We start from the raw sequence: 15,454 nt of genomic DNA on the forward strand, positions 1-15,454 counted from the left end.
ATTAATTTTAGCTGAAGCACTAAAATGTTATAATCCAATTTACCCATTGAGTTTTTCAAAGTGGATTATCTTTCATCTATTTTTGATTACTCATATGTGCTGTAAAAGTTAGTGTTTATTGGACTTTACTGAAAAAAAAGCTGAAGGAGCCTGGGGGAAAAGAACATTACATTTCAAATTAACATCTAATATTATTTCCTTAAAATATTTCACTATTACAATAAACTGAGATAAATTAAATACATCCCACACTTTTTTATCAGATATTTTACAAATAAACCATCTGTAAAATGTATCCTACTTACATAAATGTTATATATTAATCTGTCATATATAGAAACTTGTGTAAGAGAATTTCCCTAATATATATTTCATAATAAATGTGGTTTGTATTGAATTAAAAACATCTGTTGAGATACGAGAAATCACTGGATTAAATTATTAATACATTCACCAAGTTCAAAAGTATACTAATTTCCCTTTCCCATCCATAAAATATGCTTATGTTCACAGAGATAAGGCAAGTTTCAAACCTGTGTCATTTAATAAGCTCAAACATGACAATTTTGTATAAACATTCTGATTTAATAAATGGTATGAATATATATTTTGCATACTTTACAATAAAGAAAATTTTGAAAGAAAATGGATCTAAAACTTTGTTTCCCTTCAATTTACATAGTAAAGTCAACTGCATACAGTTCTTTCCATGTGTAAGTTTTACATTTGTATTTTCTACAGTTAAGTAAATCTAAATGTTAAATTTTAACACATATATCCAATTATGTACAAAATTACAATGTCAATTTATAAGTCAAGCTTACTTAACAATCATAAATTACAAAAAACACATTATGAATAATTTTGTTCTAGAAGTATCATATCAACTCATATGATCTAGGTGAACCCAAAAGTAAAAAATAATGATTATAAATTATGGTAGTGTCTGTAAAACCCTGTTACAAAGGAGGTATTCTTTTAAAATATGTACCTTATATATAAAAGCTCCTGACTCCTTTTAAGGACCAAAATTATTTTCAGTTTAACCATTTTCATTAAAACACTTATTTAAAAAGTATCACCTTATAAAACTGAGTATATAAAATACAATGCAGCCCTTGATAACTAAGAATCTTTATAAATGCCAATTATTTAGTGACCTGTTTATCAAACTATTTCTATGGATGGGGTGATTTTTTTTTCTTCCTCTAAATTAAGTGGCCCTAGACTAATATATTTGTATAGTTATTCTGTTTTCTTCCTTACTGCCATTTCACATCTCTATCAGTGAGTTCCTCAGGATTTGCCTTTATGTTACAACTATGAAAGTCTTCAATCCAATTCCCTGCTTCCACACAAAGGACACAGAAAGCCTAAACTTTCCTTTTTTCTGGGCTCCAATAGGAAGCAGCATTTACAACGTGTCTGGCTTGGTGGGAGGAAGATTGTCAATTGAGGTATCATGTGTGTTCATCTGCCTATCTTGCCCTATTTCTTTGGTTGCTATAAATTTCCTGCTTCTCAAATATCTGGATTTTTGGCTACCTATTTGGCTTCCGTCTTTGGTGTTTATGTCTGTCTGGTTTTAGCAGGTCTCTCTGATTCCTGACCCACAGCTCCTCTCCTTCTCTAATATTCAAGTGTGCTGCTTCCTTAACTCCTCATTCCTTCTCCTTGAATTTCACTTTACAATTGCACTAGGTTCTATCATCGTTGGCCATAGATTACCACAAAACGTAATTTCTTAAATTCTGCAAATTTCTAATGTTTCTAATCTTGGTTCCCTACAAGATCTAACACTAAGCTTGTGTTATCCTGATTACAGTGTATATAAAACAATGCTTGTGGAAAACTAACCTAGGAGAAAGCTTATGGGGAAACCTGATGATGAATTTTATTAAATTAATAACCCTTATAAAAATTTCAAATGTAATACTATCTGGATTTGAACTTCAATACTTTTCTTAAGTAAAATTCTTAACCATGGTAGAAGTTATGGTTGTTCATGTTCACTCATCTATACCCTCCATATTCTCAGCAAAGTTGGCATAAATCTGACCTGAATAAATAGGGTTATAACATTATCAGGCTTGTAAAATACTTTATCAAATCAATGCATCAGTTAAAGCAGGGGTCCCCAGCCCTGGGCTGTGTGTGGCCTGTTAGGAATCGGGCCACACAGTTGGTGAGCTGAGAGGCAGGTTGAGTGAGCATTACTGCCTGAGCTCCGCCTCTTATCAGATCAGTAGTAGCATTAGATTCTCATAGGAGTGCAAACCCCACTGGGAACTGCACATGCAAGGGATCTAGGTTGCACTCTTCTTACGAGAATCTAACTAATGCCTAATGGTCTGAGGTGGAGCAGTTTCATCTCAAAACCATACCCTCTTCCCCCATGGAAAAATTGTCTTCCACAAAAATGGTCCCTGATGCAAAAAAGGTTGGGGACTGCTGAGTTAAAGGGTAGGGTTTAATATTTTAATTAAACAGTAATAGATGACTACACTATACAAGGCACTGTTTTAGGTGCTATGAGTAATGTGTTAAGTGATTGGCTTTTCAAATAAGAAAAATTAAAGGTATATAAGTATTGATCAATAGTTTCATGTTTAGTTGGCATTTGTCTTTACTGACTGGTACTTTCCTCTTAAATATATGTAATTGAATAATACTATCACAGAATCATAAATGTGTTAAAAATTGTAATATCAACAATTTACCTCCTGGAATTCTTGAGTTAAAGTGAAAATATGTGTATACAATGCTGATATTTTTGTATTCACCATATACTAGGACACAACGATGATAACTAACATATTCTAATAGTTCAGTAATTTGCTTGGAGAAAGGCCAGGCTAGTATACATAAATTTAAAAACAAATTACATGGTAAACCTGGTTTTAAATTCATAGGCTTTCAATAATAATTCCTGGAAATCATCACACAACTTTGATTAGTTTAAATTTTTATACCATAAATGTTCTAAGCTCAAAATATTAGCAGTGAAAATTAAAATTAAACATGTTGTAATGGGGATAGAAACATTTTTTTTTAAGTGCAAATTTTTCTAATTGTGGGCATTTTTTCTTGTTATTGCTTGAGGATTTCATATCTAGACAATGGGAATGGGAAATAAGTGTGTGTGTGTGTTCGTGTGTGTGTGTGTGCTCGTGTGTGTGTGTGCTGTGTTTTGAGGCTTTACGTGGGCTTTGAAGGCACAAGTCTGTTTCTTGCATAAAACAAAAACTATATATGTAAAAAAATACATTTGATTATAAAAACATCCATTTTGTAAATATGATTGTCCATATTGGATAGATAATGCTGCCAGGCAATGTGTGTTCTTAAAAATCGAGGTAAATTTTCCAGGTGTAAAACAGTCTTCTCTTTTCCCATTTCACCCTTCTTTTACTATTTTGTTGAGATCCTGTTCTGCTAAAACATTAGTCACAACTGCATTCTCTTTATGAAATGACACATCTGTGGCTGATGGAGGTGGTTTATACAAAAAGATTGCAAATCCATTGAAGAACATGGTGATAACTTTACAAGTAACACCTAAGTGAAAAAAAAATTAATCATGTGTTTTTGTTTTTAATTATGATAAAAATTATCGCTGAGAAAAATCTTCATGAATAGAACATTTTTAAAGAGAATAATTACATAACCATTACAGTTCTATGTTTAAAATTTTTGAAACATTAAGGGGAAAGAAAAAACATTTGTATACAATTCAAGTCACTAGTACTTATTTTCTTTCTAAGCTGTAATAGAGTACAATAATTAACTTATTCTTGGTTATGCTTGTGCATTCTTGTAAAATAAGTGTTGTATAGAACTAAATAGGAATTGGGCCACCATCTAGATTTGTTAACACAAGCCCATAATCCCAGTACTTTGGGAAGCTGAGAGAGGTGGATGTCTTGAGTCCAAGAGTTTGAGACCAGGCTGGGGACCATAGGAAACCCTGTCTCTACCAAAAAAAAAAGTGCAAAATATATCCAGGTATGATGATACAGCCTGCAGTCTCAGCTACTTGGGAGGCTGACGTGAGAGGATCGCTTGACCCCTAGAGGTGGAGGTTGCAGTGAGCTGAGATCACACCACTGCACTCCAGCCTGGGTGACAGACAGAAACCCTGTCTCAAAAATAAATAAATAAATTTGTTAACACAATATCATATCTATAAAAAATTGCAAGCAACCATAAGTCAATAATGAGGGAAAGTAGTTTGTAACATTCTTGAACCTGAATAAATTGAAGAATATTCCCTTCCAGGACAGAAAATAATTCTAAAAATTAAAAAGGTTTAGATGACGAGTTGGTGGGTGCAGCGCACCAGCATGGCACATGTATACATATGTAACTTACCTGCACGTTGCGCACATGTACCATAGAGTCTAAAGTATAATAATAATAATAGTAATAATAATAAAAAAAAGAAAAAAAAAAAAAAAAAAAGAAGAGGAGCCATTAGGACCTTCAAGGAATAAAACATCCTCTTCAACTAGAAACAATTGTGCTGAATAGGTAAAACACTGCCTTTGACTATTACATTAGTCATAGTAGATTTGAAATATGTCATATTAGAAATAGTCAGTTAGAAATAAGATTACATTCCTCTCCAATGTTGGAAGTGGGTGTTTTAAGAAAATTATTCAGCAAGACTGGAAAATGAGAGGAAAGAAAAAGAATCAATAGAAGAATGGGAATTCTGAAGTAGTTCTTCACCTATTCAGTAAAAAAATAAATAAAGGTCTTCTAAAAGAGAATACGAAAAAAAAAAAAAAAGGTTTTGGAGTTCTTAAAGCCTCTGTGGGAGGATATCACACTCAATACTTAACCAAATCTACTCTTCTTATCAGCTAAAAATATGAAACATTAAAATTCACTTCACAAACTTTGATTTATTTCCAAGTAAATCTGATTTTAAGTTGTTATATGAAGAGAAACTAGTTCCAACCACAGTATAAGCATTTAATAATTGCCAGCCTAATAAATTCAATGTGGTCTCACAGTATAGTTCTTGCAGTAGCTGGTTTCTTTTTGTTGATTATTAATATTTTGTTTAAAAACATGTATTTGAAAAACAGGAATGCTCATTCATCTAGGCATTACTAGTTTATAGAATGATTAGTTACATAGGTACAACTTACAACTTTTTTTATTTGTTTCATTCTGAAAATTTTAAGGTTTTTATATATTTTGTGAGGGGATTCCCATTCATCATTGACTAGGAAAATGAACGATTTGTTATCTATCTATATCTTTGACCAAAAAGTACAAACAAAATGAATTAAATAAATTTTAAACATAAAAACATTGTATGTAGGCATGATTGTGGTAAAAATACATAATTTAAAAAATTGAATAAAAAATGGTTTTTAACAACAGGTAAAGTAATGGGATGATTAATTTTGCCTGTACTTGTCAATACTTACTCCCCAAATGCTATAAGAATTTATACATTATTCTTCAGCAAATATTCTGTTACTCTATCTCTATCAACTGAGAAAGTATACTCTGGATTTACATGCATGTGAGAGTAATAATAAGCCTATCTTGATCAACCTGTGTCAAAATCATCACAATGAAAATCACACATTATATTAGATACATGTGTATACATACATTCAGGAGTTCTCTAAGATATTTTAGTTTCTTAGGTTATTTTTCAAATTTTAAATTTTTAAATTTCAACTTTTATTTTACTAGTATAAACTAGATACATGTTTTACTTAATCTTAATCTTGCCTGAAATTTCATTCATTGCTTAACCAAGACATTACAAACTGCAAAAGGCAAAAAGAATTAAACATCACAGCTAACCTTCTAAACTATAAAAATGTTCCTTACAATGTGCCTTAGAGACAAAGGATACTTCCCTGCCTGAGCTGTATGTGTTTGCAACACCTAGATACCTAGATGACAATCATTCCAGGGAGTTTCTCAGAATTCTCTTTTAGCTTTCGAGTATACTTTCCAAAAACGTTTGAGATAAGTTATTAAAAGAAAACTATATACTGTATGATGTAATGAAAGCTAGAATTTTATTTTCTTGTATTTAATACTGAGGCTTGCTGACTCCATCTGTTCAAAGCCTTTCATAACATGCTGTGATAAGTGTTCTTTGCTTCAAGAAGACTACTGGATGGTTCAACAATGTGGACTGAACATTTCAAAATACCTGTGACCCTAAGTAACCAACAATGAGATTTTTTTTTTTTTTTACATTCTTAGTTTACTCTAAAATTATCAAGAAGTCACCACTTACTTATGGCTACTAGCATATGGGCCATCTTGATGTTATCATAAATCCGGCAAGCTCCTTTAATTCCACAATCATTTATATCCCAAAGAATACATGTGCTGTCTATTGTGAAACCAAATATAATTGGTCCAGGTATTGTTCCTAAAAGAATTATGGGTGAAATATATGACAGTAAAGATTACAGTTTAGAATTACAGATTTTTTTATACATGATCATACATATATTTCATAGAAATAAAAACAAGTATTCATCTGTCCACATGCAAATTAATTCATGTACAAGTCAAAGGAATATAAAGCACAGATACAACATTCTAAAATAATTATATGTAATTACTATGTATTTCTAATCAATTCAAGAAAGTATTTCAATAGAAATATCCAATATATATTGGGCTAAAAGTTAATATTTTAATTCACCACTTTTCTAACATAATGAATAAATATGCCTTTGAAATTAGCTATTATACTTGTTAAAAATCAAAATAAATTATTCATGATGCACAAATAAATCTGCTGAACTACAGTATATGTTGTATCTATGTGGGTGTGCATGTGTATACAAACTAACGTGGGCCTCTGTATGTATTAGTGTATGTATATACAAATATAGTCTTATAATACCATATCTAGAAATATCACTATCTTATATACCCGCCACCATTTCCAAGAGGCCATGAAGTACTCAACTTCCACATAGTTAAGGAACTTCCAATTATTTGAGGTTGTAATTTTTAGACAAAGATTTCAGCTACATCCAGTCTGTTCTTTCATGACCTGTAGCATGATATAGTCAGAGTACTAGACTCAGAGTTAGGAATCATTTTCGTAGTTTCATTTCTATCACTAGCTGTGTAACTATGGGCAAAACCCTGCACTTCTTAGGGACTTAATTTACTCATCTGAAAAAATTGGCAAGTTGGACTAGGTGATCTCTAATGCCCCAACTTTTTGTTTTTGCTTTAATAAATAATCTTAATATTATGTTTACTGTGTCTGTCTTTCTTGTAATTTGTCCTGTATCTGGAACTTTATAAAATTCTCTGGTACAAATTCTTTCTTCCAATAATTCTTAACTAGTCACAATATCCATACCACAGTTGCTATTGAAACATTTTAACATCATTTTTAATTGCTAGTGTAACATAATAGTGTCACAAATAGAGACAAAAGCAGAAAGAAAAGATATTATGTGTTGATGATCATATTTTATATTTGAAATAGGCATGATACACCTTTTAAGGTTTTATTAGCAACAGAGTTGGAACAGGTAACCAGTCAGGTAGGTTAAAAGTATGCAATATGTAAATAATCCTATATCTGAAACATTGGAAAATGGCTTCCTTCAACAAGAATGATGTAGCCTTCCACTATAATTTTTTTTGCCACAGGCCATAAATGAAAAAATCAATAACACTAATGAACCAAAATAGCCAACAGTTAGCAATGAATAAAGAAAAATGGCATACCTAATAATCGAAGGACCATAAATTGTATTCCCAAGGCTAGGGACCGTTGTCTGTGATTAACACACCTGGTAATATTAAATACATATGAGACCAAAAAAGGTGGTATAGTATATTCACTCTTTGAGCAAGTTCACATTTATAAGAGTTTAGCATTCCTATATTAAAGTAAATGTTGTAGACACAAAATAAACAATGTATTTGTAAGAGCTTATAAATGGTTTAATCTTCCTGGAATTATAAAAGAAGAAAAATGTTATCTGACCTAAAATATTGCAAATAACACCAAAGTGTCACTAGTCTTTATTAACTTTAATAAATGTAAAGAGAAAGGGTATTCATTAACAAGACATATTTTCCATAAAAGTCATCAATAAATTATGTATAGAAGGAGTGTACCTCAATATAATAGAGCCCAAATATAACAAATCCACAGCTAACATCATACTCAACGGTGAATACCTGAAAGCCTTTCCTCTAAGATGAAGAACAGGACAAGGATGCCCACACTCATGAATTCTATTCAGCATAGTACTACAAGTCCTATCTAGAGTAAGTAGGCAAGAAAAATAAAAGGTATCCAAATTGGAAAGTAAAAGGTAAGATTATCTCTGTGAAGATGACATGGTCATATATGTAGAAAACACTAAAGATCCTGCCAAAAAAGCACTACAACTAGCAGATGAATTTAGTAAAGTTTTAGCATACAAAATCATAATACAAAAATCAGCTGCACTTCTACACACCAACAATGAACAAAAGACATCAAGTAAACAACAAAATTTACAATAGCATTGAAAAATAAAATACTTAGGAATAAAGTTAACCAAAGAGGTAAAATACTTGTACACTGAAAGCTATAAAACACTGATGAAAGAAACTGAAGAGGCCACAAATAAATGGAAAGATATCCCTTGTTTATGAATTGGAGGAATAAATATTTTAAAATATTTATCCTACATCAAGTGATCTGCAGAATTCAGTGTAATTTCCATCAAAATTTCAAGAGCATCTTTCACAGAAATTGAAAAAACAATCCTAAAATTCATATGGAACGACAAAAAATCCACAATAGCTAAAACAGCCAGAGGGTGGAACAAGATGATGGACTGAAAAGCTCCAAGTTAATAATTATCTACACAGAAAAAAAAAACACAACACTTTAACAAGAATCAAAAGTCAGGTGAGCACTTATAATACGTGGTTTGAACTTTATATCCCTGAAAGAGGCACCGAAGAGATTTAAAAAAAAACAGTCCTGAATCTCAGACACCACACCTCCCCAACCCAGGCAGTGGCAGTGTAGTACAGAGAGAATCTCTGGGGGTGGGGAGGGAGAATATAGCAATCGTGAGGCAATAAAATCACTACTGTCCTGTTAGAGCAGAAAGGAAAACCAGACCAACTCACCTGACATCTGCCCACAGAGGGAGCATTTAAACCACCCCTAGCCAGAGGTTAATCTCCTATGCAGCAGCCCAAACTTGAGTGCTTACAAAACAACTCACCACCAAGGACTACAGCACTGTGTCTCCAAGTTAACTTGAAAGGCAGTCTAGGCCATAGGGACTGCAACTCTTGGGCAAGTCTTAGTGCTAAATTAGGCTCAAAGACAGTGGACTGGAGGCACACGTGACATACTGAGACAACAGCTGGGACAGACAATGGAGTCCTGGTATTACTCCTCCACTAATCCCAGGCTGCACAGCTCCAGGTTCCAAAAGAAACCCCTTCCTGCCACTTGAGGAGAAGAGAGGGAAGAGTGGGGAGGATTTTGTCTTGCATCTAGGGTACCAACTCAGCTACAGGAGGACAGAGCACCAGTCAGAGTTGTGAGGCCCTCCCATTTCAGGCCTTAGGTCCCAGACAACATTTCTAGACACACTTTGGGCCAGAAGGGAGCTCACTGCCTTGAAGGAAATACACCAGTACTGACAGCGTTCATATCCTTTTAAGTGAAGAGCCCTTGGGCCTGAATAACCAGCACCAATACCCAGGCACTACATTGAAGGCGCTGGGTGAGAACTCTGAGACTTGCTGGCTTCCAATAAGACTCAGCACATTACCAGCTCGGTGGCTACGGGGCAAAGCTCGTTCTGCTTCAGAAAAGCAGAGGGAAAAGTAAAGGGGACTTTGTCTTACACTTTAGGTACCATCACTGCCACAGGGGGGTAGAGCACCAAGCAGATTATTGGAGTCCTCAATTCCAGAACTTGACTCTTTGACATTTCTGGACTTGTCCTGGGCCAGCAGGGAGCTCTCTGCCCTGAAGGGTGAGTCCCAGGCCAGGCAGCATTCACGACAAGCTGACTTAAAGAGGCAGTGGGCCGTAAAGGAACATTGGTGGTAGTCTGGCAGTACTCCTCGTGGCCTGGGTTGGAGGTGCCTATGGGGTGAAGCTTCTCTGCCTTTGCAAAGGGGAAAGAAGAGTAGAAAGGACTACACTGTGTGGTTTCCATGCCAGCTTAGCCGCAATACAATAGACCAGGTAGACTTCTAAGGTTTTTGACTCTAGTCCCTGACTTCTGGGTGGCACTTCTAGACCCACCAGTGCCTGTAGGACCTCCCCACCCAAGGGAAGGACACATGCGTGGCTGGCTTTCCCACTTGCTGATTGTAGAGCCCCAAGTCCTTAAGCAAACAGAACCAGTAACCAGGGAGTGGTTACAGAAGGCCTTGGAAAAGACCCGAAACTTTGCTGGCTTCAGGTATGACCCAGTGCAATCACAGTGGTGGTGGCCACAGAGGTGTTTGCATCACTCCAGCTTCAGCTTCAGGTGGCTCAGAACAGAGAGAGAGACAGACTCTGCAAAAACCACAGCATTACTGGCCTTAGGGTGCCTCTTAAAGCAGATACAACTAAAATCAGAACACCCAAGTCCTTTCAAATATGTGGAAAGCCATCCCAAGAAGGATGGCTACAAATAAACCCAGACAATGAAGACTATAATAAATACTTAACTCTTAAATACCTAGATGTTGAAGAACATCTACTAGTATCAACACCATCTAGGAAAACATGAACTCACCAAATGAGCTCATGGCACCAGAGACCAATCTGAGGAACAGAAATATGTGATGTTTCAGACACAGAATTTAAAATAGCTGTGCTGAGGAAACTCAAATAAATTCAAAAAACACAGAGAAGGAATTCAGAATTCTATCAGATATATTTTACAAAAAGACTGAAATAATATTGGCCAGGCATGGTGGTTCACACCTGCAATTCCCAGCACTTTGAGAGGCTGAGGCAGATGTACCACTTGAGGTCAGGAGTTTGAGACTCAGCCTGGCCAACACAGTGAAACCCTGTCTCTACTAAAAATACAAAAATTAGCTGGGCATGGTGGTGCACGTCTGTCATCCCAGCTACTCGGGAGGCTGAGGCAGGAGAATCACTTGAACTTGGGAGGCGGAGGTTGCAGTGAGCCAAGATCATGGCCACTGCTCTCCAGCCTGGGCAACAGAGCAAGACTCTATCTCAAAACAAAAAAAAGAATCAAGTGGAAATTCTGGAGCTGAAATATGCAATTGACGTATTGAATAATGCATCAGAGTCCTTTAGTAGCAGAACTGATAAAACAGAATGAAGAATTAGTGAGACTGAAAACAAGCTTTTTGAAAATATACAGTCATAGGAGACAAAAGAAAAAAGAATAAAAAACAATGAAGCATGCCTACAGCATCTAGAAAATAGTCTCAAAATGGAAAATCTAAGAGTTATTGGTCATAAAGAAGAGGTAGAGAAAAAGATAGGTAAGAAAGCCTATTCAAAAGGATAATAACAGAGAACTTCCCAAACCTAGAGAAAGATATCAATAATCCAAGTACGAGAAGGTTATAGAAGACTAAGCAGATTTAACCCAAAGAAGACTACCTCAAGGCATTTAATAATCCAACTCTCAAACATCAAGGATAAAGAAAAGATCATAAAAGTAGCAAGAGAAAAGAAACAAACAACATACAGTGGAGCCTCAATACATCTGGCAGCAGACTTTTCAGTGGAAACCTCACAGGCCAGGAGAGAGTGGCAAGACATATTTAAAGTGCTGAAGGAACAAAACTCTTACCTTAGAATAGTATATCTGGTTAAAATATCCTTCAAACATGGAGGAGAAATAAAGACTTTCCCAGACAAAAGCTGAGGGATTTCATCAATGCCAGGCCTGTCCTATAAGAAATGCTAAAGGGTGTACTTCAATCAGAAAAAGAACATTAATGAGCAGTAAATAATCACCTGAAGGTACAAAACTCACTGGTAATGATAAGTACAAAGAAAAACACAGACTATTCTAACACTGGAACTGTGGTGTGTAAACTACCCTTATCCTAAGTAGAAAGGCTAAATGATGAACCAGTAAAAAATAGTAACTACAACAACTTTTCAAGACATAGTACAATACGATATACATAGAAACAACAAAAGGATAAAAAGCCAGGGGACAAAGTTAAGGTGTAGAGTTTTTATCAGTTTTCTTTTTACTTGTTTGTTTTATCAATAACAATGAATCCAAAAGGACTAAACTCTCTAATCAGAAAACACAACCTGGTTGAATGGATGATAAAACAAGATCCATTGACCTGTTTCCAACAAGCAAGACACTTCACCTATAAAGACACACATAGACTGAAAATAAAGAAACAGAAAAACACATTCCATGCCAATGGAAATTGAAAGAGAATAGGAGTCACTATACCTAGAAAAAAATGGATTTCAAAACAAAAGCTATAAGAAGGGACAAAGAAAGTCACTATATAATGATAAAGGGGTGAATTCAGCAAGAGGATATAACAATTTTAAATATATATGTAGCCAACACTGGATCGCCCAGATATACAAAGCAAATATTAGTACAGCTAAAGAAAGAGACAGGCCCTGATACGATAATAGCTGGAGACTTCAACACCCCATGCTTTGCATTGGACAGATCTTCCAGATAGAATATCAAGAAAGAAACATCAGACTTAATCTGTACTATAGACCAAATGGATCTAATAGATATTTACAGAACATTGCAACCAATAGCTGCAGAATACACACTCTTTTCGTCAGCACATGGATCATTCTCAAAGACTGACCATATGTTAGGTTACAAAACAAGTCTTAAAACATTCAAAGTAACTGAAATAATATCAGTCATCGTCCCTGATCAAAATGGAATAAAACAAGAAATTAATAACAGGAGGAATTTTGGAAACTATACAAATATATAGAAATTAAACAATATACTCCTGAATGACCAATGGGTCAATAAAGAAATTAAGAAGAAAATTGAAAAATTTATTGAAACAAATGATAATGAAAACAACATGCCAAAATCTATGGGATATAGCAAAAGAAGTACTAATAGAGAAGTTGATAGCTATACATCAAAAAAGAGGAAAAATTTCAAATAAATAATCTAATGATACATCTTAAAGAATTAGAAAAACAAGAAGAAACCAAACCTAAAATTAGTAGAAGAAAGGATATAATGATCTGAGGAGAAATAAATGAAACTGAAATGAAGAAAACAATACAAAAGATCAATGAAAAATTAAACAAAATTGACAAACCTTTAGCCTGACTAAGAAAAAAAGGAGAAGATGCAAAGTAATAAAATCAGAAATAAAAAAGGACACACTACAAGTGATACTGTAGAAATTCAAAGAATTATGAGTGGCTACTATGAGCAACAATATATATGCCAATAATTGTAAAATCTAGAAGAAATGGACAAATTCCTAGATACATACAACCTACCAAGATGGAATCAAGAAAAATCCAAAGCCTGAACAGACCAATAACAAGTAGCAAGACTGAAGCTGTAATGAAACATCTCCCAGTAAAGAAAAGCCCAGGACCTAATGGTTTCAGTGAAGAAAAGCCAAAGCTACCCTAAGCAAAAAGAACAAAACTGCACATGTACCCCTGAGCTTAAAATAAAAATTAAATAAACAGTAAAAAAAGAAAATGTAGTGAATAAATATTAAGGAAGAAAAAAAAGAAAAAAGCTAGAATTCATTAGGAAAGATATACAAAGACTGATGACTCTATGGAAGGACAGGTATGAAATGTACAGGTATGAAATGTGTTTGTGCAGTGGGATACAAGGAGGAAAAGAAACTGGAAACATAAAACACAGGTGAACAACACAGGTAATAGCCAGTTTCTTATTGATTAGCACTGCTTAAGGAAAATTTAACGTCACAGTGCCTAATGCATAAGGTAGAATGCATGCCATTCTGATTCTGGCATATTGGAATGCATTTTATTTCTATGATACTCAAAACTGAAATTTCTCCAGCTCACAGCTGAAGCTTCATGAAAGAAGCAGAGAAAACACCAAGCACAAGCCAGGCAGGCAATGTGAAGACACTTTCACGTGCATATCATTTAAATCTCCTACATATGGGGTTCTACAGAGGAGCTTATCCAATGCCACAGAACTAATGATCTTGTAAGGGCTGACTGGTATTGAACCAATGGTCAATATGAACCCCAAATGAACCCTGAGTCCATTTGCTTTCCATCAACACGTTGCCTTAGGGAATGAAAATTTCTCAACGTGCTACATACCTTAGGATAGACACAGTTATAGGAGTACCAGCCATAAAGGTAAAAATAATTACAATAAAGAAAATGCAAAGGAATATGGGCAGTTTCGCACAATGAGTTTCACATTTTCCAGCTTTAGCTTCAAAACCAAAAGTTTCTGCAGTGGATGTTGTTTCTGTTTTCCTTTCAATACAGGAACAGTTGTAATATACCTAAAAATATTAGACATAAAAACAATGAAAGTGATCATTTAGGAAATAAATCATTGTAAATTAAGTATTCTCTAGACATGGCAAACACTCTCATACTGTCTTAATCCATATAAAACAAATTATGCTGAGAGAATATTTAACCCTTAAGAAACTAAGCAAGCGGAAACAAACCATATTTATGATGTGGAATTATCTGTATTTGACTTTTGTGGCCATTACTTCAGCTTGTAACCTGCTATAGTAATTACTGACTTACAAAACAATTTAATGGGAGTATAAGTTACGTGACCTTGCACATTCTACACTTCTTTCAACAGTAATTATTTCTTAAAGTCATTTTACATCTCAGATCCATTCTTCCATATCGTTTATCCTTACTATAAATCTTTTTTAGACATTAAGGCCTCAACGAAATCAGAGCAGAGCCAGAGAAATCAAAGAGAAGCAGTGCTTTCATTGTTCCAAAGGCCAGAAACTTTTTTTTTTTCTTTTTTCTTTTTGGTGCTAAAGCCATTCTAAGACCACTGGTACCAATTCAGGAAAACCAAATATGCAGATGACACCTCCAAAATTGACTATTACATATTCAGCAATCAGATACATCAAATAATGAGGTAATTCAGCCTTTAAAAATTTTAAGGAGAGAAACTGAGAACAGTATTTTCTATCCTAATGAAACTTTACAACTCTCATTCGCCTGCAATATAGCAGTTAGTCAAGGTCAGATTTTGTAGTTTGGGTCACTGGTGTGAAATATAAGATTAAAACTGTATTGCTGTGAACAAATGTATATGGGTGTTTATTAAAAGTATTATAAATGTATATTGCCTATCTGAAATATTTCATAAGAAAAATATTGTGTATCAATTGATTATTTCATGGACCGATTGGACATAAAAGTCAGGACAAATAGAAAATTTGCAAGTCAAAATCATTTGCTCTTCCTAAAAAATTCTAGAAGACAACT

At 34.4% G+C, this 15,454-nt stretch overlaps 1 protein-coding gene across 2 annotated transcripts in view; it reads right to left on the reverse strand.

Annotated features, from left to right (window-relative positions):
• Positions 1–551: 551 nt before the first annotated feature.
• SLCO4C1 (solute carrier organic anion transporter family member 4C1) overlaps positions 552–15,454 on the reverse strand; it is a 62,924-nt gene continuing 48,021 nt past the window's right edge. For both annotated transcript variants that reach the window (XM_054489029.2, XM_054489030.2), the window contains exons 10-13: positions 14,297–14,487; positions 7,741–7,805; positions 6,275–6,412; positions 552–3,558 (exon numbers count right to left, since the gene is read on the reverse strand). In XM_054489029.2, the coding sequence (XP_054345004.1) occupies positions 3,398–3,558; positions 6,275–6,412; positions 7,741–7,805; positions 14,297–14,487 (555 nt within the window). In that variant the 3' untranslated portion in view covers positions 552–3,397. The remainder of the gene's footprint in view (positions 3,559–6,274; positions 6,413–7,740; positions 7,806–14,296; positions 14,488–15,454) is intronic.

This window comes from Pongo pygmaeus, chromosome 4 (genome assembly GCF_028885625.2).
Source record: "Pongo pygmaeus isolate AG05252 chromosome 4, NHGRI_mPonPyg2-v2.0_pri, whole genome shotgun sequence".
Taxonomy (NCBI): domain Eukaryota; kingdom Metazoa; phylum Chordata; class Mammalia; order Primates; family Hominidae; genus Pongo; species Pongo pygmaeus.